Source organism: Enhydra lutris, unplaced genomic scaffold (assembly GCF_002288905.1).
Source record: "Enhydra lutris kenyoni isolate GAN:26980312 unplaced genomic scaffold, ASM228890v2 scaffoldscaffold10, whole genome shotgun sequence".
NCBI lineage: Eukaryota > Metazoa > Chordata > Mammalia > Carnivora > Mustelidae > Enhydra > Enhydra lutris.
The window spans coordinates 22,303,535-22,331,472 of NW_019154094.1; the positions used below are offsets into that span (position 1 = coordinate 22,303,535).

Sequence of the window (27,938 nt, forward strand, 5' to 3'; positions counted from 1 at the left end):
AAAAAAAAATTGTGATACCTCCTCCAACATTCCCCATCCCCCTTTCCTGCTTTATCTCTGTCCCTAGCATTTACCACCATCCAACACGGTAGACATTGTATCACCATCCAACAGAGTAGACATTGTATCTATTGGTTTGGTGATCTCATTCTCGCTCATTCTCGCCCATTCCCGTGCACAAAGGGCCCTGCAGGTGAACACACACATAGCCCCGGCCCTGTGAGCTCCAGATGATTTCTGCTTGCACACCCCGCGTGTAGAATACTGCCTGATTCATTTCCTGTGCTCCAAAAATCTGCGCTGAATCAATGAATGAATGAACAACAGCACAAAGAAAGGCGATGTAACGTGTCTTTGAGAAGGCGGGAAGAGGTGGTGGGGTGTTTAAGCTTCTCACCCTTATTATAGGCAAAGTTAGCAAATGTGAAGAAAATGTGCCTGGCAGTTTAACTGAATGAATTTTTTTTTTAAAGCCATTAGCATATTTTGAATTTAGAAGGTTTCCAGCTTAATAGAGACACGAGCAGAGCTTGGAAATGACACCGCTGACTTCCTTTCTCAATGCTTCCCTAGGGAGGGACGATCACAGGGTTTCACATTCACACATGGTTTATTACGTGTCACGTGTGGGTGGGTCATCCGTTAACGGAGCTTCGGGAGAGAAGCGCTCTTCTCCCCACCAGCAGTGGCATTTGGAGCTCTCTGCTGCAGCCCTGTGGTACATGTCATTTTCTCAGACTTGTCTGCGGACAAGTCACCAGTTGTACCATCTTATTATGTATGAAAATCACCTGAACAGCAGCTCATGTTTTAGAAGTACTCGTGTGTAGGGACTATTCTAGACTCAATCGGGATCTTTGGGATCTTGGCCTAAAATTCTGCTCTTGGACGACCCCCAAGGAGCTTGCTTCCCTGCCAGGTGGGTACTGTTCTGGGCACCCATGTTTGTATACCCTGGACCCGTGATGTCCAGCAGCACGTTCTGTGACAAGGACAACACTCCACAGCTGCCCTGTCCAAAACAGCAGTCGCTAGTCACACAGAGATCTTGAGCCCTCGAAATGTGGCTAGTGGAACTGAGGAACTGAATCTGTCATTTTTATTTTTTTAATATTTAATTTTTAAAATTTATTTATTTGACACAGAGAGTGAGCACATAAGCAAGGGGGAGCAGGAGACAGAGAGGGAGAAGCAGGCTCCCCGCTGAGCAGGGAGCCCCATGTGGGGCTCGATCCTAGGACCCTGGAATCATGACCTGAGCTGAAGGCAGTCACTTAACCAACAGAGCTACCCAGGTGTTCCTGACTTTGTCACTTCTTTATCGTAATGGATTTAAATGGCAACATGTAGCCAGTGACATCTGTAACTGGATGGTACAGATTTAGAGTGTGTAGGGAGGTGTCCCCCCACACACAAAAAGATAATAATGTAACAAACAAACAAAAAAGGTTTTAGCCAGGAGTTTAACTGTTCCTACATAATAGCAATGAGAATTCAGATCAGGTGCTCTACCATTCACTGTGTGGCCTTGGGCAAGTTGCTAGAGCTCTCTCTGTGAATGGAGATAATGGTGGTACCAACCTCACTTTTTAGGAGAGTTATAAGGAATACCTGTGGCAGATAATACAGGTAAAGTGTTTGGAGGGGAGGGTGCCCGGTAAATAAGGACAGCCGGATAAATGGGTGTTGTTATTTTGGAAGACAGTGTTGGTGGAGTGCATGTTGTGGAGGGATGGCTCCAGAAATCTCTAAGCACCAGCCAGAATTCGAGAGGTTTCCTCAGAGCAACCCTCTTGAACATGATCACTTGCGAGAATGGCAAGTGCACTGCTGACCAAAGGAAAAGTTCTGCTAAGTGGTGAACTTAGCAAAATTCATTATCAAGCAGTCTAGCCAAGTTCACCACATGGCTTCTTCCCGAGAGTACCACAGACTGCGAGATGAGGACGCTGAGGCAAGGAAGGGAGACAGGAGGAGGTGGCAGAAGGAGTTTTATATTTAAGAAGTACCAAGGAGGCCAGAACCTTGCTATCATGAATGTTATTAGCTGCTGTGTTCTATCTTTATTAAAACGATTAGCACCGTAAAAATGCGTACCCAAGCCAGGAGAAGTTATCTTACATAAACTGGTATTATTACCCATCTCTTCACAGGACCAGTGAGCAAGGAAACAACTCCTTTCTCACGAAAATTATAATGGAGGGATGGAAATTAGAGAAGAGTTTTTCTACTTATCTTTTCAAATCTAACACAATGATACCTCCTTAAAAATGCACAGGGAACGAACATTAGTCATTTTAGGTCTGTACCACAAACATTCCCCAAGTCTATTGAATATAATGGTCATTCTATTTTTCTTATTTAAAAGAGAAAAAATAAACAACAACAACAAAAAAGCCCTCTCGAATCTTCTCTATCGTGTAAAAGTAATGAGGCCCAAAGCGGCAAGATTCTGGAGCTACCAGTTTTCAAAAATGAACCGGGGCGCCTGGGTGGCTCAGTCGTTCGTTAAGCGTCTGCCTTCAGCTCAGGTCATGATCCCAGGGTCCTGGGATCGAGCCCCGCATCAGGCTCCCTGCTCGGTGGGAAGCCTGCTTCTCCCTCTTCCACTCCCCCTGCTTGTGTTCCCTCTCTCGCTGTGTCTCTCTCTGTCAAATAAATAAATAAAATCTTAAAAAAAAAAAAAAAAAAAAAGAACCTCTCTAGGGGCTCCTACGATTTGTGAATGTAAATGAGTGGGACTCAATGAAACATTATACAAGAAGCATAAATACCAAACTGCACCAAGAACAGGGGATGAGCATTTAGAACTAGAATGACACCAACTCATTTCAACCGTGCCGAAGCACAGAAACCCTAAGGGCAATTTGTCATCATTTTCAGAGCATTACAATTAGCTGCAGAAATTTACACAAAAAAAGTTCCTAATTTTCTTGACAAGTCTGATTAACAATACATGCAGAATTTCTAACTTTATGGTTTTCACTATCAAAAAATGACGTGGGAGTTACAAGTTCCTTTATTTTATTTTATTTTTTCAATTTTTAAGCTCAACATCTAGCCGTTATAAAAACACTTTACCCTGAAGTGGAGCTTCTCTGGCGGGCTCCGGATTGCTTGGAGGGTGGTTTGGAATGACAGGAGGCACAAGCGATGAATGATCTTCTGTCCATTCTATAAGAAAAAGAAACAATGTTCTGTTTTTCCTTCAAGCTGCTAATCAACTCACTCGGGACTCACCTTCTGAATTATACAACTACCCAAACCGATAAAACCAGGCACAGAGCGCTCAGATTGAAAAGAAATGCACATCTGACCCCACTTTTTGTTAAGGACATCAAGATTCTCTGTGTGTGTGTCTCTGCGTGTGTAACTGTCTGTCTCTCTCTCTTAAGGCCGTTGATTGTCTCTCTGGTAAGAACTTTGTCTCTCTCTCCTAAGACCTTTGAGAAAAGAGGTATTGTGATATGAATAAAACTTCAGTTCTCTCTGGCTGGAGAGTCCAAGGTGAGACCAAATAAAAAGTATCGGGAAGGATACACAATCAACTGATGCTGGCCCAATGACGGAAAAACTTCTCTAATCATACTGAGACACCAGCGGAGCATCTGCTCATCTGAGGTGGTAAAGGTGATTTCAGCAGCTGCCCGAGGTGCTGTCCTCCGCCATCTCTCAAACCCTAATGGGACCCCTCGCCAACACTCCTGTGTCCTAACTGTGCTCCTATTCCCCTTGGAGGCCCAGAGACACCTCACTGTGAATGACTCTTGAGAGGTACACCGTCACTTTCCAGCCAAGCTAATACATTCAGAGGTACACTCCCATTCTCTAAGCAGCACTTTCTAACACCACAAAGTTTTAGCAGCTCGGAAAAATATATTTTAAGACTTTTTTCTTAATAGAAAAGAAATGAAGGTAGAAAGGAGAACTTTTCCAAGGTGCATACACACACACACAAACACACACACACACACACACACAGATATACATGTACACACTCTAACCAAATGCACTCTAGAGGGTGCCTGGCTGGCTCAGTTGGCATATCATGGAACTCTTGATCTTGGAATCATGAGTCCTATGTTGGATGGAGAACTTACTTAAAAAACAAACAGAACAAAAAACACAACAGTAACATATAAACTATGGCAGTGATTGCCCACCTAGGGCTCAGAGGCTGAATTGGCCTTAACATCTATTTGTATACAAATTTCAAGCCAAGGATGGTTTTTTTCTATTTTTAAATGGTTGAAAAAATTAAAATGGGAATAGTTTGTAACACATGAAAATTACATGAAATGCAGATTTCAGTGTTCATATATAATGTTTCACTGGAACACAGCTGCAACAATTCATTTGCATATTGGGTATAGAAACTTTCACACCTTAAGGGCAGAGATGAACAGCTGTAATAAAGACACCATGAACAGCATATCCACTGAAATAACCACTAGCCGGCCACTGAAAGAAAAGGTTTATTGACTTCTACTCTATGGTCTATATTTATTATATTCAATATTATAATAAGAAAAGTACTATATTTGATTTTCATGTGTTTGCTATTTACACATTATATGTTGAGGGGTTATTAAGCCTACCATTTTAAAAGGTTGCAATGAAAAACTAAAAAAACCCTATTAATAAACAGATGACTGATAATCAGATCTATTAATAAAAGATGGCTAAATGAAGTGGAGAGATTCATAAAATGGAAAATTAACCAACCCTTAAAAATTAGAGGGTAAGTATATTAACCAGCTTTGAAATATGTATAAGAAATAAGTTTAAATGAGAGCATGAGCTCACAAAGCTAATATATATGTGTGTATATATACATACATATATGCATGTGCACACGTACATATAAGTTATGATCTGATTTTTGTTAAAATATGCATCTATGTACAATCCTAGAAAGATTCTGCGCTATGTTTATCATAGAGAATGGGATGGGAGCCAGCAGGGGAGAGCTCAATATTCTCCATTCTTTAACTGTTCAGACTTTTGTAAAGAACATGAATTCACTTATAGTTTTCAAAAAGCATTCCAAATTACCAGCTTTTTCTGACTCCTACATGTCACGTTCCTATGATTAGAAGCTCGTTTCAGACACGGGAACTCCTTCTAAAGTGCTCAGAGCAGTCTGGCTTTACAGACCGGTTGGTATTATAAACATGCTGGGGTAACAGGAAGTTCTCCAGTTTGACGACAGCCTATTTCTAAATTAAAATGGAGAGCTGGGGCGGGGGAGGGGCTTGGGATTGCACACCATCCCCCCCAACTCCCCCCACTCCCCACCCAGCTGTCTGGGTTCTGGGCCAGCAGAGTTCCAGCAGAAGCTCTATTGTTCCACCCCTGCAGGACAGCAGGTCTGCCGCCAGGCGGGAGGACGTGAACACAGAAGCCGGTTCTGACCACATGGGGGTGTCAGTGCCCAAGCTTTGCCCCAAGCTCCTCTGCCCACACATCAGGGGAAAGCCAACCTTCTGGCTGCGGCTGCGGTGGCTGTTGGGGCTGCTGGGGCTGCTGGGGCTGCTGGGGCGGCTGCGGCGGCTGCTGCTGCTCCAGCTGCTTCTTCCGTTTGGCTTCTAGAACCGGGTTCTCATACTGTGTCTTCCTGTTGATGTGGCTGCAGCGGGAGGCAGACAGTATTCGGTTAGGAAACATTTCGTCCCCCAAGCAAAATGCCTGTCTGGCCAAGGCCCTTGATTAGAACCGAGCAAAGCAGGTGGTCTGAGATGCTGATCATCCCGTGTTGACAGGTGTAGTCAGGACGAGGAAGAAGACATGAATACTTTCCACATCCTGACAGCTTCGATGTTACCTGTTTTTCATGCAAAAACTTTAAAATCTTCAGTAAAGTCCAGAAGATAGGTCCCATTTTTATTCCCTTTTTCTGGCAAGGAAAGTAAATTCCCAAGCAGTTAATAACTCACCGAACATAACATAGCTAGTAAACATGAACGAGGCATGTACGTTCAGGTCTGCCTGCTTTCAAATCCCAGGATTTTAACCACTGACTCTTCCAAACATCCAAGAAAGCACCTTACAGGGAGAGGTGCTTTAATTCAACAGAGAGTAAGTAGATTGTTAGAATGGTTTTAAAAAATGAGATTAAAGGGAGATACGATGTGTGTAACATGCAAAGCCAGAGGGCTACACGACTTCCTACCGCAGTTCACAGGGGCAGAAGCACTCATCCCAAGTTCAAAGAAGGGCTCTACCAACATCTGTCAACTATTTTGATCAACAGACATAGAGTCAGGATTAAAAGTCTAAGCCTTAGGCAAAAAAACTCCAAATGCCACAAACCTGAGCAAATGTGATGTGTTCAAAGTGACAAAGACCCAGATACGACAGAAGGCTCCAAAACTAATAAGGCCATGGCAAAACAAAAAGGCACACACACATGTGCATACGTACATATACATGTACATACATGGTTTTCTTGATATGGCCTTAATGTATATACACATATATTACACAAACGTATACACACAAGCATACATACATTCTTTCTTTTTTCCACCAAAATCATAATTCATTAGAGGTTCGGGAACATACCTATTATGTGATTACAGTATTCAGAAATCAAACTATTTCTTAAAGGCAGGCTTGTCAAATAGGGTAGACTAATTACCTTTCACTTCTAGGACTAGTTGCTTACTTGCTAACTCTTTTAGGCAGTTTCATGCTAAGAAATGGCCTAACATAGCAGGCAGGTAGAGCTGCGAAGACACAGGGCACAGGGACGAGGACCAGATGGGAAAGTACCAACATTCCCCTCAAATCAGGTCTCTTGGGGCGCCTGGGTGGCTCAGTGGGTTAAGCCTCTGCCTTCAGCTCAGGTCATGATCTCAGAGTCCTGGGATCAAGCCCTGCATTGGGCTCTCAGCTCAGCCGGGAGCCTGCTTCCCCCTCTCTCTGCCTGCTGCTATGCCTACTTGTGATCTCTCTGTCAAATAAATAAATAAATAAAATATTTTTCTAAAATAAATAATAAATAAATAAAATCTTTTCTCTTTAAAAGATTTTATTTATTTATTTGACAGACAGAGATCATAAGTAAGCAGAGAGAGAGAGAGAGAGGACAAAACAGTTTCCCCACAGAGCAGAGAGCCCGACGAAGGGCTCAATCCCAGGATCCTGGGATCATGACCTGAGCTGAAGGCAGAGGCTTTAACCCACTGAGCCACCCAGGCACCCCATAAATAAATAAAATCTTAAAAAAATATATCAGGTCTCTTTTTCCTATAAAGTTGTTACCGCCTCTTCCCCTTCTCTCTTAATGCACAAATAAGTTGAGGGAGAACTCCAAATGAACCCCAGATAGGCAGAAAGCTCACTAAACATCTGAAAGAAAGACGATCTGCAGGTACACGATGGAACTTTATTATCTGAGTATCAAAGAAGGAATGGAACTTGCTTTTCTAATGTCCCAAACCACCAAATCCTTCCTGTTAGGTACAGAGGTAGCAATGTGAGTACTGGCCAATGACACTTGCTATATTGAGCTCATAATTTTTTATAATAAGATACTGAGCATTTTACAATTTCCATCATGTGCTCTTATTGCCAGGGCACAATCAGATGACTTCTCATTGCGAACAGAAGGAGGGATAGAAAGCTGGCTGGTTATCTTCATTGCCCCACGTAGGATTATGATGGTGGAATATTTATATAGCATTTGTTTCTTTCAAAGGATCTTTTATTAGTTATTTCTCATCCCTCTCAGAGCAAGTGACATAGAGTTTATCTGCTTCAGTGTCCAATCTCTCGGGTTTCCTTTCTTTCAGTAGCTCCTAATAATAGATGGTTCTAATGAATGGACAAAGTGTGTGGACAGTGCGAGAATAAGGTACATACTACGGAGGTCATGAGGGTTTAAGAGACTAAAAATGGAAAAAAAAAAAAAAAAAGGAGCTATATGGATGGTCCTCTGGCAAGGGAGAGGCAAAGAAGCATACAAGGGGGGCACCTGGGTGGCTCAGTGGGTTAAGCCTCTGCCTTTGGCTCAGGTCATGATCTCAGGGTCCTGGGATGGAGCCCCACATTGGGCTCTCTGCTCAGCGGGGAGCCTGCTCCCCCCGCCCCTCTCTGCCTGCCTCTCTGCCTACCTGTGATCTATCTGTCAAATAAAAAAATTTTTAAAAAAAGAAGAAGCATATAAGGTCTTGCAGCTTGGGCCAATTCTGAATTACCTTCTTCATTCTGGTGACATTTCATATATTAGTAAGATGTGTCTTGCCCTTTTAGAAAGTCTGAATGAATAAGTAATTACTGAAAAGTTCAGACCTCGGTAGGGCAAAAGGTAGGCAAAGAGGTACTTCAGAAGATAACACCTATCCATTTGGTTTGCTTTTCTTATTCATTCATTCATTCATTCATTCATTCAACTAATACTTAGTGAGTCAGTGCCAGGACAGTGCTGGGTCCTGGTAAGATAGTGGTAAACAAAAGACACAGCTATCTTGCCCTCATCCATTTTAGAATATAATTTCCTCTCTTCAGATTTGCAGAATATTTTCTCATTCACTATAATATGCATGTATATTTTCATTATAAAACTGTTATGTTGTTGTTATTAGTATCAGTTTGTACCTTATAAAGATGATAGACTCTGTTCAGCATAAATATACATAATTATAGAGGAGTACAAACTAAAATATAGATTAATAGCCACTTACTCTACATAGTAGATACCATAGACAGGGTCTTCAATCTTTTCCCAACCAGCAGGCAGCTCTGAAAAATAAAGGAACATTTAGAGCAGGAAGGGCATATTCTTCAAGAGCCTAAGGATTTTTAACAACTGAGTGAGGCAACAAGAGAAAGACTCAAAAAAAATGCCTTAAATCCAATGAAAACCGTGTATCCTAACAACTACAATCTAGAAGGCAGTCTTATATTTATTTAACAGTGTATTTGTCTACATGAAGAATAATTCCTTACTGGTATTTTGCACGAGCTAATAAAACTTAATCAAATGTAGTCCCAGATGCCTTTGTGCTGAATCAGCTAGTAAAGAAGATTTTAATAGAAATATATTAAAATTTGCCTTCAGTGCCTGGTTTATACCTTAAATATTTACAATTTTCTCATTGTATTTCTATAACACCTTACCATACAAACAAAAATGGCTGAAAAATTAATGTTTCTTTTCATTTTCAATACAACAGTGCTGCTTTTGCTCTCCCGGGAATAAAATGAAATTTGCATCTTATTTCCTCCTTGTTTCTAATTAAAATACTGCCAATTAAGTAAGAGATGGAGTTGGGCTTTCATATAGCAGGCATCCGTCACTCAAGTGCTGTATTCAAACAGGCCCACCTTCAGGAGCACTTTGCTTGGGAAAGCTGAAACACAGGTCCCTCCAGGAGCTCACTAGTTGAGGGGGAAGCTGGCATTCCTTTCTCCTGCTTCTGTAAAACGCCACTGCAGGATGTGTGTGCCTTTCAGAAAACTCACCCATGCTCTACCGAACTTCACTCCGTAAGGTTTCCTACAAAGGCTGGAACTTTATTAACTAGCTAATAGTGAGTTTTGCCATAACAAAAACCTACTATGAAAAAGCCCATTGCCCCAGATAATCTGACTTGCTGAAAGAAGCAACCAGGTTGTGTTTTATGTCACTAAGCAATTCTTTCAAGCAGAGCAGCAATTACTCAAGTTGATTTCAAAGCCACTCGGATATATACAGGGTTTCGGCAAGCCTGTATAAAGCCAAACTCCGAAGTGAATCATTATTCCCAGAAGTCAGCTATAAAGACCAACATGAATGGAATGGTACAGACACCTAAAATATCATTTATTTTGAAATACTAGATTCTTCTTTTTTTTTTTTTTAAACTCAGGGAATCCAGTGGTCACTATTTGCAAAAAATGACTCTGTCCTCAAGGCACAGGGCTTATATGAGCCACAAACAGTTCCATACTGAAAACGGAGTCACGTGCATGCACCCAAACACACACACGCTAATTACTCAAAGTTTATGTTTTGCTCAGATTTGGCTGCATATCAAGAGACATTAATTTCATGGTTTTTGCTCCACATGTTATCTATTTGCAAACAAAGAGACAGGTTTTCCCCCTTCTCTTCTAATTTTTTTTTTCTTTTTAAACACTTAGCAGGTTTTAAAGAAGTCTTTGAGTTCCAGGAGACATAGCTACTAAAATGCAAGACAGGTCCGACGCACAGAGGTTGATGCTACTTGGCATTTTTATCCACCTTCCGAACTGATGCAAATCAAATGCCTGGGAAATGGTTTCCCTTCACAAAGCTGGAAATTACCATTTAAATGAAAATGAACCAGGAAAATCTTTCCAAGGAGTTGAGAAATCGAGATTAAAAAAATGCAAATTGAGGCTCCTCCACATGTTTGTTCAGGCATGGGGCAGAAGAGTGGGCAAGTGTGAGGGGACCCCTTCTATGTTTCACTGGACCAACCCTTTTCCAAAATTTGCAACCTTGAATGTTTGGCCTAGCTTTAGATAAAATGGGTAATATTAAGAATTTAATTCATTTGTACCCTTACAGTGAGCACTAATATACAGAATTGCTGAATCACTATATTGCACACCTGAAACTCATTCAGTACTGTACATTAACTCACTCAATTATTAATTTGTCAACATTTAGAGAGTATCTACTGTCTCCATGAGGGTGTGATGGGCACCTGGAACACAAAGATAATTATTAAGTGCACAACTAAGCAGACAATTCAAATACCATATGGTTAGTGCTTTCCCAGAGGTCTGAAGAGGGTGTGAAAAAATAGAAGCCACCTCTGACCTTTGTCCTGCTGTCCAGTCAACAACTTTATACTCTAGAGTTAAGAAATGCGGCAGAGCAACTGATCTTCCTGGATGCTTGTAAATTTAAACACATCTTCTGGAACAGATTAGTAAATTCCAGAAATTTTCCAGTTTTCCAAGCTAAAACTCATTTTCTGTTGAAAAGATAGATTTCTCACTTCCACTGTGGTGATTAACTTAATAATAGGAATTAGTCTCCCAATGCTTAAAATAGAAATGGGTCATTGATTTAAAAAAGGAAGATGTTTGTCCTCGAATTTGTCTTTTGGTTCTAAAAAACTGAGAATGACAGAAAATGCCAAAGCCTAGAAAATTATGACATTACAATTTTTTATTATTATTATTATTATTTTTTTTTTAAGTAACTAAACACTTTGATGTCACCTGAAGGGTCAGCCCCTATGTCTAACAACTGCTGGACAACAGACCAGAACATACTACCTGTCACAGCTGTTTTAGGCAGCTAAGACCTTTTTGGGGTTGCCCAGACTGGGGACTGAACCTTTGCTCTACCACTTCATAGGTCTAGTATTAGACTAGTGACTGAGTATCTTACAATGACAACTTTCACCTGGATTTACTTGAAGGGTCAACTATGGATTAAATGAGGATGTCTCTGAGACATTTTGCACAGCACCTGGAATGTAGGCTCAACAAATGGCAATGTTCTAAGAAAACAGGAAAGGAACAGAACAGATGTATATAGCCTGCTTGCTAGCTAGCCCTGCCCTTAAGAATCTCATTTCTGTACTAGCTGTCCCCACAGAAGCAAATATGAAGCAGCCTCATGTTCTACGTTTTCAGAAGAGATATGTCAGCACATAGACTAAAAGTCATGTTCATGATCACAGATAGATTTCAAAACTGTGACTTAGCCTTGGTGGGGAGGGAACCTCATTTTCCTTGTCTCTACCTCTCCCAGTTGGTGCCAGCACCTACATACCCTATAATTTCAAAAGGGAGTACACTTTTCAATTCTGGGGTAATGTCTGCAGAGCATGTGATAAATTCTGCAAACCAGAAGTGCATAACGCAGCGACAGACCCAGCTCCAACAACCGAGTTCAGAAATGACAACTCTATAATCAAATGATCTGTGTCTAACACCTACACCAACTGCCCCCACCTCTAAGAGGCAGATAACAGACAGGGTTTTCTTGTCACATCTGAAATCTCATTGTTCTCTGAACACCTGACAGGTGCTATTGTTTGAAATTAGGACCCTCTTATTAAGAAAATGGGCAGTGAGCTTGTCAACAGAATATGGAATGAATACAAGAGAAAACTGTGTTTGTGTGTGTGTGTGTGTGTGTGTGTGTGTGTGTGTACACACTACTCTTTACACAGTGTGTATGGCACGCAAAAGTTGAGAGTCCTATCTCTACCCCCAAGGACACATCTGGGTCATTTCTGCATACACATTCTTTCTCCTGACCCCTATTAAGGGCAGAGAGTACCATAAGGAGTATTAAAAAGTCCAACAAGATGGAATTAGTCAAAAAATAATAAAACTACTAGGAAAAAACACTATGTGCTGATCACAGGGACAAATATTAAGACACACTTTCATTAAGTTTCCTCACAAATACAATGGGAGCTACTCTTTCAGCCTTTCTTAACAGATCAGGAAAGGGAAGCTAAGAGAAGGGGAGTGACTTGCCCAGGTCAACAGGGGAGCCCGGATAAGGAGCCAGGCAGCATGATTTGCCTCCGGAGACAGCTCTGCCATGTCACCAAACCATCTCCCAGGATTCCCATTATGACCATAAGAAACAATATACATAGTCATTAATGCTTATTTTTCCAATCTTCAACAGCACAGGAAAGTTCCCACAATATTACGGTTACAAGGGGAAAAAATTGAGAAACTGCTTTCCTAAAAATGTCAACATTCAAACTTCCACAGAGGCACATATGCCTCTGTGCACAGCTATATTATCTCTACCAGTCATCCTCTGAAAGCACTGGTCAGACACATCAATGACCTAGGAAGAGTGATTTAAATTGGTTCAGCAAATGGTTAAGGCGCTCATCCTGCATCTCAATTGTCTTTTTTGATTATTTTAGTATTACCGGTTAATTTTTTTGATGCAACAAGTTTCAAATTGTTCTCTATCAAAGGATGGATCTCAAGTCCTTCTTACCACAATGACAACTTATTAAATATCTTTTAAAAACAAGCTCCATTCAATCGTTATCGACTGATGCCGGCATATCTATCACTTACAATGGGATATGTTTGTAACATTAAGAAAAACAGAGCTAAATTCCATTATATCATAACTCCAGTCAACCACGATTGATTATTATATTATAAACACAAACAAAAACACATGAAAACAGTAATCTGTGTTAAGTATTTATGTTTTCAGTTCTTAAGGCAATCGCAAAAATGTTAGGCTGATTCAATCATCTCAGGACAGTTCTTTTCATATTGATGTTAAACAATCTTCTATCTCAAAAATACACGATGGTCAATGGTCAATAAGTTAAGGCTTTTATGTGCAATTTAGCTTGAAAACCTTGGGCTTTCCAATCTATCCTTCAGTAAATGCATCAGATGGAATGCCAACTAATTTTAATATTGTTTTCAAAGCTGAACATAAAACTTAGCATAGAACATAATTCAATATATTCCAACAGCAAAGATAAAAGTGCTTGGCATTATCTGCAAATGTAAATTATTTCTAACTGCAACAGCTAGACTAGTCAAGACTTGATTTACATGGATACACACACTCTAAGACAACGTCACACAGAAGCTCAGTATTTGGTGTTCAAGCCATTCACCACATCTATAAAGTCATCATGTGGCTGGTGATTTTGTGTCCAAGATGAAGACTTACTAATTATTCAGTTGATCGGGAGAATTCCTATATTGCTACCACTCCTACAAAGATCCCTAATGAGTTTGGCGGGTCTTTAGTTTTGTTTTGCTCTGCTTTTCTGTATGGCCCCTGGACATAACCACTCACACCCAGGAAAGAAATGAGGTGGAGGTAGGTCATACTGGAGATGAAGACACGTAGCAAGTGTCGACCCTCTCCCGGCTCCTTTTCATCCACAATTCACGAGACTACCTAGCACCAACTTGCTAACTTTCGTTCTAGTCTCGACGCACTCAGGCATTTTCTTTGTAGACACAATTTATGACATTTTATTACAACTCTGAATGATGCCTGCAAGTCAGACACTAGGGTTGTAAGATGGACATTTTATGGATAAACCTGAGTGAAAGTCATCATTGAAGAAGTGCAAACTAAAGGAACGGAAAGATTAAGCAATTTGCTGGACAAAAAGCATTCAGGGCAAGTTAGGCAGTGGCAGCGGGCTGGGAGGGTTTACCTAGTTCACTGTCCAGCTCCTCGGTGTGGACCCCTTCTTCTCCAAAGGAATAGCGGGAATGAGACAGAAAAGAGAGAAAGAAAAATTGAGATACCAACACCAAGAAAGAAAACTCCCCTCAGAAAAACAGCAGCAAACACATCATTCCGTTTTGTCCTTACCTGCATTGTGGCCTATCTCAGTGGCTTGGCTAGTAAACCGGAGACCTCAGTGTAAATTACCAAATGTTAAGAGCTGATATTGGCAACATAATTATATGGCTCATTTCCTCGTGTGTCAGAATAGGGTTTGATTGGTGGTAGAAGATGACAAATACCTTTGCGGTTTCAATTTCAATGTTCTTAAGTGGGAAGTCACTTATTACAGACCTTATTTCGGGCAAACAAAGCTGTCACACCTTTCTATATTAGACCTTTTAATCCCGCAATAATCCTCTAATCAGTGAGGCAATTATACTCACAATTAAAGCATTACTTAACTTAGAAGGAATACTGCTGCGTGAAAAATGGAAGGTAAAGTCAAATTGAGAATGTGGATTGTAAAATGTGCTACACTTAACAGTGTCTTACAGCGGGAGTTAGGAATCATGTCAGGATGTTGTACGTTAGGGAAGCAGACGCGAAGGCTGCGCTGAAATGACTGTGGGGAAGCATCATGTAGTTTGTATAGGATTTCTAAGTCAAACAGCTCAGAAATGTTAGAATGAAAATGTTCTCAGTAAGTCAGGGGGCAAAACCAGTCAAGATCCTTTCCATGCTTGACCTCCTCCTGCTGTAAGTAAAACGCTGTATGATAACTGAGAATGCAGAAGGGCACACAACAGATCATTTTCATGTATAAGGTCCCCCTAGCTACAGAGCAAGCGGCCATTCCCCCTAATGTATGCTCCACAAACACACGGAATAAAAACTGTTCTCACCATTGCAAAATGTTTTGGTACATGGTAAGTACTAAATATTTCAAAATGGATGCATGGATGGATGGATGGATGTCTCCATTACTGACTTAAGTAATCAACATGGTGCTATCCGCCTTGCAAAGTCTTGATGTAAAAGTGATTCAGTTGCCAACAGTAAGTTTTGGTGCTGGCATTGTCTCTGAAAAATGGAATCTTATTTACATAAAATCGTTCGAGAAAATGTCCATTTAAATATTATCTAAAAATGTCTTTGGGGGTGCAATCATTCATTTCCTCAATAAGCATTTAATGAGAGAGACCTACTATGGGCCAGTCACTACGAAAAGTAACAATTCAAATATCCATTCCAAGGAGGAGACAAATCCCAAACTCCCATAAATAAAACTAAATTTAAAACTCTGATTATTTCTCTAAAGTAACACACATCACAGAGTGACCTAATCATATGTGGGGCAAGGTCACAGAAAAGTCCCTGAGCTATAACCTAAAGGATATGAACAATTTAACAAAAAGACTTCAAGTGATGAATGACTGACACTTGAGCTTTCTGACAGCAGTGCATTCTGACTGTTGTGTTCATTAGTACATCTGAAGTTCTTAGGACACTATAGAGAAGGCAACCAATAACTATTTGTGAAATGGAAGAATATTCTAAGAGAGAACTAGTAGGGATGAAGGGCAGAGTATAGAGGAACAAGAGTGAGAAAAGCCAGAGGTCAAACCACTTAGGGCTTGGGGACCCGCTATGGGGAGGGCTGAGTATTTACGGTACAGACAGAGAACCAGTGAACAGGGGTTGAGGGGGTGGTCCGTGATAACACAATCACACAGACACTTTAAAAGATTGCTCTGGGAACAGCGTAAGGAGAACGGGAAAGAGTCTGGGTGAGAGATGAGTGGTGTGGCATGAATGAGGATGCTACAGGTGGTGACGAAAAGAGTGAATGGGTTCCAGAGATATTGGGAGGCAAAGTAAATTCAGAGGGTAGATGGGTTGAAATAAAGTCAAGAGAAGGTAAGTCAAGAGGGACTCTTAGGTATGCATGAATTTTACCCTTGACTGAGATAGGGAACACTTACAGAGGACCAGGTTTTGAGAGAAGAGATCATTAGTTGGGTTTTAAGCAGACTGAGTTTGAAGTCTCTTTCAGACAAAGAGCATTATCAATCAGGCATATACAAATATTGGCCTGGAGCTCAAAGGCAAGGTGAGAGGCCTGTAATTCAACTAGATACACAGAAACAACAAAGGAGTTACACACTGAAGATCAAAATCCCAAACCGGCTCATCACTTTTTTGAGTTAGGAAACAATATATAAAATTTTTACAGTAAGTATGATGCTATATTGTTACATTCTATGTGTGTACGACTTCCAGAAAACAGAAAGAAATACAGGAGCAATACTGTGACCAAAAATGTTATTCTTTTTTGTGTCACAACATAAACAACAACACAAGGCAGATTTGTGTTAACAGGTAACAGAAAATGCAGGTGTGGGGACCGGTAAATGAAAAGTGGTAACATCTGATTATATATTTATACTGTTTGTATATACAGGCACACAGACATGTATGCCATTTCTTCTAGAAAAAGGTTATGTGAATCCTAGTGTTGAAGGGATAATTCATCAACTAATGGTATTTGGTATGAATACATACTTGTTCCAGAGATAATATCATTAACACCAATGTTAAGAATTAAATATAAGAGTTGACCCTTAAACAACACAGGGGTTTTTTTTTGTTTGTTTTTAAAGATTTTATTTATTTATTTGACAGACAGAGTTCAAAAGTAGACAGAGAGGCAGGGAGAGAGAGAAGGGGAAGCAGGCTCTCTGCAGAGCAGAGAGCCCGATGTGGGGCTCGATCCCAGGACCCCGAGATCATGACCTGAGCTGAAGGCAGAGGCTTTAATCCACTGAGCCACCCAGGCGCCCCAACACAGGGGTTTAAAGAAAAAAACAAACAACACAGGGGTTGAGGGTATTGACTGTCTGCAGTCAAAAGTCTGTGTGTAACCTGACTTCACCAAAACTTAAGTACAAATAATCTACTGTTGAAAACCTTAGCAATAATATAGTGGAGTAACACTTCTTTTGTACATTATAAGTTCTATATACTACACACTTTCAATAATGCTTAATCTTTTCTTAATGGTTTTGGTACTTTGAAGCTGTAAGATTCATTTGCAGCTTTTTCAAATTATCAGGAGTCTCCAAAAATTTTTCCAATATATTCATGGAAAAAATCTACATAAAAGTGGACCAGTGTTGTTCAAGGGTCAACTGTACTAGATTTGGTCACAAAATAATTCAGCAATTCTACTCAACACTTCATTAAGTTTCTCTTGGTAAAAGCTGCTGGAGTCGTCTATCATCTATAAGATATATTAACAGGCATTTTTGTATGTTCCCAGTGTAATTATAATGGAGACCGACAGTGAAGCTCTCCTATGGTAATAAGAAGTCAAAAATGCGTTTACAATCATCAAGCATTAAATAAAGATTAAATTTCATTCCCTGAAATTTTATGGTTGAATGTATTTTATATTCTGATCTTTGAAAATTGGTCACTTTTATATTATATATGAAATCTAATATTTGAATAATCAGACAGTTCCTTATCCCTGAAGCATGCAAATAATGAAGCTGACCGCACATGTTCCATTTCTTCTTCAGGAATGGGACTAAGCAACCAAAATGAAATGAGCATCTCAGGCATGCCTCCTTAGTCAGAAGGATTTGTAGTTCCATTTGGAGTCACTCAGATAATATGAACACGCAATTTTATGCTCATTTCATGGTATCTGCAATCCATGTAGAGCAGAAGGATCTGGGAGTACAAGGTTTTGGCAGTATTACGCTTTACTGGCTTACATTTTCAGACAAACCTCAAGTTTATATATACAACAATTCTGTGCCAAAGGATAAATTAATAAAGCTTCATTATCTTAAAGTAAAATACGTACTCCATAATTATACCACTAATTCAAATGCCAGAGATGAATAATGAGTAGCAAAACAAACCATTTCCCTTTTAATTCATCCATGTCAAAAAAGTAGTTCTGGTAGAACTTGGGATAGACTCCAGTGTACTGTAAAGGCACACATTTGCTCAAAAAAAAATTTTTTTTTCATTTTGGAAGAGTAATTAGAAATCCCAAAACCTTGAAATAAACTTTAGTCAATAAACAAGTCAGTAGTTGGGTTTTGTTTTTTTGTTTTGTTTTGTTTTTGTTTTTTTTTAGATTAACAGGCAGAGTCATGCTAAGGGAAACACCTCAGGCTCTTTCTTAGAAGAATGTACTTTTCAGATAACAAGGGTATATCCTAAGTTACACAGAAATTCCCAAAGAAGTCACGATCTGCTTTCCCTATGTCAAATAATGAAACATGCAGAATTCAAGAAAAGCTCTTGATTTTTTTCCTTTAAGACTTCTGCAATAAAAGATGAGGACCCAATAGGTAAGGAACTAGAGCATCTCTGGTTTCTATTTAAAGAGATTTTCTTGAGTTTTCTCCAAGGTCCTGAAGGCAGAGGTTGTATCTTCACTGAAACAGTCTGACGGCCTTAAACTTCTGTTTCTAACGGAGATACTAGCTCTCATCTGCCTTTATGTGTAAACAAACCGTTCTTTTAAAACAATTCTGATTCCGCTGCTGCTCTTGGAAACTACAGGTCACTTATTAGAAATTGGGTGACCTTTTAAAACTCGCTTGTTAAAGCCTGGTTGACCTTGCTACAGAACTTAAACCTTGCCCATGTGAATAAGCCCCCAGCTCACTGGAACCAAGACCTTCCCAGCCCCTTACCATCATCTTCACACTCTTCCAGAGGCTTCTGCTGCTTGTTCAGGCACCGAGGGTCTAACCAGGATGTTGTCTTTGTGTTATGGCTGAAATCAAGACAAAAAAACGAGAAATACATTTGAAAAGGAAAAGAAAAAAGGCAAAAAGCTCAGTGGCAAAGCTACTTTGCCAAGAGCAAACCCAAACCAGAAGAGAGACCAAGTTTGGAATCTGAAAAGGCGTGGGAAGGGCCTTAGGTAGACGTTTTACTTATCGAAGGTATAATCGTTCCGTTACGGAACACTTAACATGTGATGCCAGTTTTGTTTTTGAAAAATGAGTTCCAAAGGATACCCCTTGTCCACACTGTCTCCCCGTGTCTAGACTTACTTCAGTCTTCACTTTCGCAGAAGAGCAAACCAGTTTGCTTTAAATTTGCCTTTGACTTAAACCTTGAATGCTGGAATTCACAAAGAAGGCTGCTATTTCACTCATTATATTACATAAGATATCCCCTGACACTGAAACTACCTCGGTTCACGCAACTGGCTCCCAGAGGCTAATACCTATCATTAATCACATCCTGAATTACGTTGCATGCAAAGTGACGGCAACCCGGAATTACCTATCCTCAACAGAATGTAGGCCAAAAAAACCCCACAAAGTTTGAAGAAACTAAATGTGTCTGCCTTCTGGAGGGCCCAGCCCAACTCCAGGCGAAGTGTTTCAACAGACACTGAGTTAGACCTTGAAGGTCTGAGAGGGCACCGGACTCTTTCTGATTAGCGCCCCAAAACCATGCAGAGAGAGGAGAATATCTGGAGGAACTACCCAGAAGCAGCTCGAGACCCCGGGGACAAAGTTTTGCCTGAGCTCCCAGGCCACTTATGCAAGCTCAGTCAAGGGGGCAACAAACTATAAGGTCAGTAAGTTCAAGCTGCAAACCAGAAATGAAAAAAAAAAATTTTTTTTTTTGAAATTGAGGTAGTAACTGTAATCATTTTTGGAAGTCTGCCATTTAGGTTATAAATGCTGAAAAACATGGCCACAGTTATTTGAGTTTCAAGTCTTACGAATTGTTGAAAAACGTTAAGGCTTAAGTGAAAAACAGAATGTGCAAATATATATACAAATCACCTCAATTAAATGTAAAGGAAAAAAAAAAAGAAAGGTAAGATAGTAACAACTGTCATCAAATACTACTTCTGTGTCCACTTAGAATTACCAAAATCTGTTCTTTTTCACGTATAATTTACTAATCCTTACGATAAACTTATGAGGGAAGTATTAAAACATTTTACAGATGAGAAAGATGAGGACAGAGGCAAGGAAATTTGTAGAAGGCTATGTTGTTGATACCTAGCAACACTGGCAAAAAAACCAGGGAGTCCAACACTAGAACCCACGGTCTTGCTATTCCTACGTGAGCAAGAGAGTAAAAATGGCCGTTGCTGGGCAGGAAGATTATTTATTTTTTAAGATTTTTTTTTTAAAGATCTTATCTCTTTGACAGACAGAGATCAGAGGCAGGAAGAGAGGCAGGCAGAGAGAGAGGAAGGGAAGCAGGCTCCCCGCTGAGCAGAGAGCCTGACGTGGGGCTCGATCCCAGGACCCTAGGATCATGACGAGCTAAAGGCAGAGGCTTTAACCCACTGAGCCACCCAGGCGTCCCTATTTGTGATTTTTTAAAAAAGACACTTTTGTATTTTGAGATAATTGTTGATTCAAATGTAGTTATAAGAAAAAATAGCGAGCCATCCCACATGCCCTATACCCAGAGTCCCCCAATGGTAACATCTAACAAAACTAAAGTACAATGTCACAACTGGGATATTGCTCTCCATACAGCCAAGATAGAAAACATTTCAATCATAACAAGGATTCCTCTTTATGTTACCCTTTTATAGCCACACCTGGTTTTCTTCGAGTCCCTGCCCCCTCAAACGCCTTTTAAATCCTTAGCAACCACTGATCTCTCCATTTCCATGGTTTTGTCATTGTAAAAATATTCTATGGAATCATACATATGTAATCTTTGGGGACTGCTATTTTTTCGTTGAGTGTAATTCTCATCAAGATAGTCACATGTCTTGATACTTAATACTTTTCATTGCTGAGTTGCATTCCATGGCATGAATGTACCAAAGTTTAACCACTGAAGGACATGTAGGTTGTTTTCAATTTTTGGCTCTTTGGAATTAATCTACTATAAACATTCATGTCCAGGTTTCTTTTTTTTTTTTTTTTTAAGATTTTATTTATTTATTTGACAGACAGAGATCACAAGTAGGCTGAGAGGCAGGCAGAGAGAGAGAGGAGGACGCAGGCTCCCCACTGAGCAGAGAACCCGATGTGGGGCTCGATCCCAGGACCCTGAGATCATGACCTGAGCCGAAGGCAGAGGCCTTAACCCACTGAGCCACCCAGGCGCCCCAATGTCCAGGTTTCTATGTGAATGTTAAGTGTTCACCTCTCTGGCCAATTGTGCAATTGCTGGGTCATACAGTAGTTGCATGTTTAGTTTTATAGGAAACTCTCCAACTGTTTTCTAGAATGTCATACAATTTTACATACCCACCAGCCATGTATGAGCGATCTAGTTTCTCTGTATCTCTGCCATCATTTACTGTTATTAACTATATTTTTATTTGAGCCATCCTAATAGGCATGTAATGGTATCTTTGTGATTTTAATTTGCATTTCCCTAATGGCTAATGACGATGAACATTTTTTTTCATGTGCTTATTTGCCATCTGTATATCCTCTTCAGTGAAATGTCTGTGGTTCACTTTCTAATTGAATTTTTTTAATGCTACTGTTGAGTTTTGAGAGCTCTTTATATACTCTAGGTATCAATCCATTTTCAGATATGGGGTTTGCAAATACATTCTCTATGTAGTTTGCCTTTTCATCCTCTTATCAGGGTCTTTTCTGAAGCGAATGTTTTTCATTTTGATGACATCGTATTTATCAAAGATTCCTTTTAGGGTTCATGTTTTTGATGTCAAGTCTAAGAACTCCTCGTCTAGTCCTAGAGCACCCCTCCAATTTTTTCCCCAAAAAGTTTAATTGCCTTGTGCTTTACACTTAAGTCTGTGATGATCTACTGTGAGTTCATTTTTTGACTAAGGTGTGAGGTGGAGGTGGAGGTTAATTTATTTACTTCTGGCTAAACACTTAATCTAATGCCACGTTCATGAAAAGGCTATCTTCCCTGCATTGAATTGCTTTGGCATCTTTGTTGAAAATCACTTGGATATATTTGTGCATCTGTTTCTGGGTTTCAGTGATATGCACCAATACAATACAGCCTATGTTACTGTAGCTCTATAACAAGTCTTGTTATCTGGTAGACTGATTAAATTTATTCTTCTCTTTCAAAACTGTTCTGGGGCAGCTGGGTGGCTCAGTTGGTTAAGTGTCTGACTCTTGATCTCAGCTCGGGTCTTGATCTCAGACTTGTGAGTTAAAAAACAAAAACAAAAACAAAAACCCTAAGAACAAAAAACCAAACTTTTCTAGCTATTCTAGTTCCATCGCCTTTCTATAATAAATTTTAAAATGAACTTGTCTATATTAACAAAAAAACCTCACTGAGATTTTGACAGGATTTGCATTAAACCTGTATATCCATTTTGGAATATTTTACTATATGATTGTATCTTTCAATCTACATCTTTCAATGCATGAATAGGGGACATCTCTCCATTTGTTTAGACTTTCTTTGATTTCTTTCATCAATATTTTTTAGTTTATAGCATTTAATATCTTGTATATGTTTTGTTAATTTACATGTAAGTGGTGTTTTTCTGGAAGTAAATATGAATTATATTGTATTTTGAATTTTGCTGTACACATGTTAATATAGATATACATATATGCTTATCTTTTACCTTGTGATCTTGCTGAACTCACTTATTCTAGAAATTTTTTTGTAGATTTTATGTGATTTTGTACAGTTCTTGTATATACTCATGTAATCTGCATAGAGGGATAGTTTTATTCTTTCTTTTTCAATCTGTAGGTCTTTTATTTCTCTTTCTTGATTATTCTGGCTAGAAATTTCAGAATCATGTTAATAAGAATGGTGGGAACTGAGGCACCTAGCTGGCTCAGTTCATTAAGTGACCGACTCTTAGTTTCAGCTCAGCTCATGATCTTAGGGTTGTGAGATCAAGCCCTGTGCGGGGTTCCAAGCTCATTTCTAGAAATGAGTCTGCTTGTCTCTCTCCCTCTGTTCCTCCCCACACATACTCTCTAATAAATAAATAAAATCTTAAAAAAAAAAAAAAGAAAAAGAGACTGGTGAGAGCTAATATCTTTGACCTGTCCCTAATCTTTCAGGGGAAAGTTTTGTTTTGGGTTTTTTTGGCCTTTTACCACTAAGTATAATGTTTGCTGTACATTTTTGGTAGGTATTATCAAGTCAAGAAAATTCCCTTCTCCTCTTATTTTTCTGAGAATTTTTACCATCAATGAACGGCTGAATTGTATCAAATGCTGCATTGATGATTATGATCATGTGTTTTTTTTTTCTTTCGTATCTTAATATGTTAGATTATATTTAGGAATTTTTCACATATTGAACCAATCTTGCATCCCTAGGATAATTGCCACTTGGTCATGGTGCATACTTCTTCCTTTTTTTTTTTTTAAGATTTTTATTTATTTATTTATTTAAAAGGAGAGAGAGAGAGAGAGAGAGAGAGAGAGAGAGAGAGAGATAGGAAGAGAGCGTGCATGCCAGCAGAGGAAGGCAGAGGGAAAGAATCTCCAGCAGGCTCTGAGGGGAGCATGAAGTCCAATGCACGGCTCAATCCTAGGATCCCGAGATTATGACCTGAGCCAAAACCAACAGTCAGACGCTCAATTTATTGAGCCAGCCAGGTGCTCTAAGTCTGCAGTTTTCTAAAATAGACTAGACTATCTTAGTCCTTGTTTGCTTTTGGTAACAAGGTAACAACAGCTTCATAAACATAATTTGCTAAGTGTTCCTCTACTTCTATTTTCAGAAGGAGACTGCTTAGAAAGGTAATTCTTTGAGCCTTTCTCCAGTGAAACCATCTGGGCCTGGAGATCTCTTTTTCACGAGTTTTTAAATGACAAATTCATTTTCCTTAATAGTTATAGAGCTTAGTTAAATTATCTATTCCATATTGGATGAGTTGTGGTAGTTCATTCTTCTCACGAAATTGGTCCATTTTATCTAAGTTGTCAAATTTATGTGTGTAGATTTGTCGGCAACACTCTCTGATTACCTTTTAATGTCTTCAGGGTCTGCGGTAATTCCCTGTTTAATTCCTAATGCTGGTAATTTGTGTCTTCTCTAATTTTTTTCTTTGTCAGTTTTGCCTTGTTCTTGTTCACTGAACAGCAGACCTTCAACTTCAATCTAGTTGCATATAATAGATTTACTTATATTTTTAACTATAGTTTAATTGGCCATTTCTTTTTCTTTTGTAGTGGTACATAAAACTGAGGTAAATCTTGAGAGAGTCCTGATAATAGAGCCAAAGTGCAGCATTTTAAAAATTAACTATTACTCGTTAAAAAATTACATTATCTTAGATTTTTTAGAATGGTTACAACTGTCTGTTTTTCCATTTTTAGTAAAGGTTATTTTTAAATGTTTAACTTTAATAATATATATTATATATGTATATGTATATATGTGTGTGTGTGTATATATATATACATATATACACAGATGAGTATGTATAAGTTTTATAATTTTGAAAGACTTTTCATATCCATATACAGTAATCCCCCCACTTATCCACAGGGGCTAAGTTTCAAGACCTCCAGGAGATGCCCAAAACTATAGATAGTACCGAATCCTACAAATACCATGTCTTTTCCTACATATACATACTTATGATGAAGTTTAATTTATAAATTAGGTACAATAAGAGATTAACAATAATAGTAAAAGAGAACAATTATAATAAATGATTAAAAATTATATGAATGTGGCCTCTCTCTCTCTCAAAATACATCTACTCACCCTTCTTGTAATGACGTGAGATGACAAAATGTCTACATGGTGAGATGAAGTGAGGTGAATGACATAAGCATTATGATGTAGCATTAGGCTACTACTGATCTTACAGTATGTCAGGAGGATCATCTGTTTCCAGAACACAATGACCATAAGTAACTAAAACCATGGAAAGAGAGACTATAGATAAGGGTGGAGGGTGAGGGGGGTTTCCATATTCTCAAATTTTAATCCATGTACTTGTCCCATGTTTAAGAACAAAATCAACTTAAAAGGGATCAGAGACCTACAAGTAAAAAGTAAACTATAAAATTCTAAAACAAAGACAGCAGAAAATGACAGCTGTATCACTTTGATTTAAGCAAAAATTTCTCAGCCAGCACACTAAAAAAAACAAAGCCCACAGAAGAGAAACACTGATAAATCAGACTTCCTCAAAATTAAGAACTTTGGGCTCTTCAAAAGACACAGTCAAGACAATGAAAAGAAAACTCAGGCGTGGGGGAGAATGTTCACAAACCACCAAGATGATACAGGAATTGTATCCAGAATGTATGAAGAACTCCTAAAACATAACCAAAAGCAAAACAAAACAAAACGAAACAAGACAACCCTACAACCCCAACAAGAAAAAATAAACAGAGGATTTACCTCTTCTTAATGGCTCAATATATTCCTTTTTTTTTTTTTAAGGTTTTATATGCTTTGCCATTATATATACACCGAAACGTGGTGTCCCACTCTTTAGGGAAATTATGAACCTTATGCTTCTTCAAGGTCCTCAGACTCAAGGATTAGGACGCTCTGCTAATTGTTTTTCTAGACAAAGCTGGCTAAATTGTGTAAAAGCCTACCGTGAGCCCGTGACCAGTCTTTTTAGATGTAATTGACCAGCACAGCCACTAGAGATGGGAAGGAAGGGGGGATGACAGAAAGGAAGAGAACTTCAGGGAGGAGAAACAGTATACTTTACTCTATAAAATAGACTTCTCCATTTTCGGTGTAGGCCATCTCCCAGTTCTCGGGTAGAGGACCTAAATTATCCTCTGCACAAAGAGGTAGGTATTGAGGGAACTTCTGAGAAGCGTCCGTGATGGGAGCAGCAACGATGCCACTATTCACAGGTGGTAGTGCTGTTTCTTGGAGAGTGTGCTCTTCTTGGTCACCAGAATCGGCTGTGAAATCACAGGGAGATGGAGAGAAGAAAAAAAAAATTCATCAATCATATCCCAAACCGGGGAGTTAACTACTGTCCACATCTATATCCTTAAAAGCCCTCACTCTTTCCTAATTGCTGGCCATCAACTCTACTCCATTTTATGTAGTTGGAAGTTCTTTCCAGAGAAAATATCAAAATGACATACCACATTTATTATACCTGAAGGGAACGACATGCTCAAATAATGCATTGCTCAAAACCTAGACATGCCAAAGAAGAAACAAATTCATGACTCAAAACCTTGAGTCTCTTGTATTAATAAGGCCATCGAAACACAGACTGAGCCATACTCGTGCTCTTAGGTTCCATTTGGTTTCAGGACTCAGCAGGCACTGGAGGGCAAGAACAAAGTCCATGCTGAAAACACAGCGTCGATGGCATCCTAACCATTTTCGTATCGATTATTTAAAATATTTCTGGTAGACAGTGGCAAAGATCAAAGACTGACACATCAAACTGGAAAGTATACAAAACTTTAGACTATAGACACAGCTATACCAGTGAGTCAGATTTGAGCCTCTTTTGGAAAAGTGACAGGAATGTTCCTGTGAAAACCATGACAGTTACCCCCAGAACAGGATCATGTGGGTGGACTAATCTGACTTGGGTCTTAAAAGAAGACTCTAAGTACATGAATCTCCTTGCCTTCTTATCAACTGGAAACATCACGAGGCGATGTCATCCAAGTATCCACAAATGGCACTGTTGACATTCTGGCTGAATTTTTATAGAGGCCAAGAATATTAAACATCATTCTCCATGGGGCTTTAAAACATAATAATCAGGGGTTGTAGTTATTTTCTATCTCCCACAGTAATTCTCCAGTAGACATTTCTGAATCCTGAAAGCAGACTGAGGAATAATAAAAGGCTGCTTTCAAATCTTTCTCTGATGAGTAGCGCCCAATGATGCACATGAGAATGAAGGTAATTCAACATTTGGATGGAGAACATGTTGAGCTTCTTAAACAAGCATCTCCACCAAAAATCCACCACCATCGAAGAGGCTGCCCTGCATCTCTCCCATCTCTTCCTAGAAACCCTTCTTAGACCTCTCTTTGGAAATCTGTCCATTCAAGGTCATGGTGGTCTAGGTGGGGACTGACTTAAACCCACTCCTAGGTCATGTGCTGGTTCTAAGTCACATTATCACTCTTGCCTTTGTGACAGTATTGGGTACATGATCCAAAGCAAAGCGGTGAATGCCAGGCATAAAAGCGTTTGCTGGGATTATTCTCATGGTGATTCTCATGCTGTAGGTGCTGCTGGCTATCTGGACACCACTTGGCAAGACCTGACTTAGAATTAAGCCTACATAGAGGAAAGGCAGAAAGGAAAGATAGAGAAAGTCACCAAATGGCCCTAATTGAGCCACCCATTCCATGTACTCCTGGCCTCTTCAACTGCTTGATCCCCTAAATTCTTGCTTAAACCAATTTGTTTGCTTGCTTAAAACAATTTGTAGCCATGACTGCAGATTAAGAAAGCAACTAGAATTCTGAAGCAGAAAAAGGAAATTAGGCCAACATGGAAGAAATATTTTGAAATTTCTGATCAATAAAAAAAATAATTTCCAAACTTGGCAAGATCCAGAAGAGCCGCCTGTAGTTCTCAGGAGCCAACGTATACTCGTTCCTGATGTTTTTAGAATGTACACTCCTCACCAGTCAATGGCTGTAACAATCACCTGGAGAGATGCTAACATGCAGATCCAGACTCCCTATTACAGAGAACAGGTTTGGGAGAAGGCTTCCAAAACGTGCATGTTGAGAGCACCCAGGTATAAGAATCATACTTGTAGGATGGCGGTAACAAATTCTCAAAACAATCACTAGAACCTTCAGCTTCTAGGAGG

The 27,938-nt window shown here is 39.4% G+C and overlaps 1 protein-coding gene across 3 annotated transcripts in view; it reads right to left on the reverse strand.

Moving 5' to 3' along the window:
* Positions 1-27,938, reverse strand: part of LOC111144009 (membrane associated guanylate kinase, WW and PDZ domain containing 1) — a 633,428-nt gene that overhangs the window by 79,012 nt on the left and 526,478 nt on the right. For all 3 annotated transcript variants that reach the window (XM_022498068.1, XM_022498069.1, XM_022498070.1), the window contains exons 5-10: positions 25,839-26,040; positions 18,892-18,974; positions 14,160-14,195; positions 8,688-8,745; positions 5,484-5,629; positions 3,082-3,174 (exon numbers count right to left, since the gene is read on the reverse strand). In XM_022498068.1, the coding sequence (XP_022353776.1) occupies positions 3,082-3,174; positions 5,484-5,629; positions 8,688-8,745; positions 14,160-14,195; positions 18,892-18,974; positions 25,839-26,040 (618 nt within the window). The remainder of the gene's footprint in view (positions 1-3,081; positions 3,175-5,483; positions 5,630-8,687; positions 8,746-14,159; positions 14,196-18,891; positions 18,975-25,838; positions 26,041-27,938) is intronic.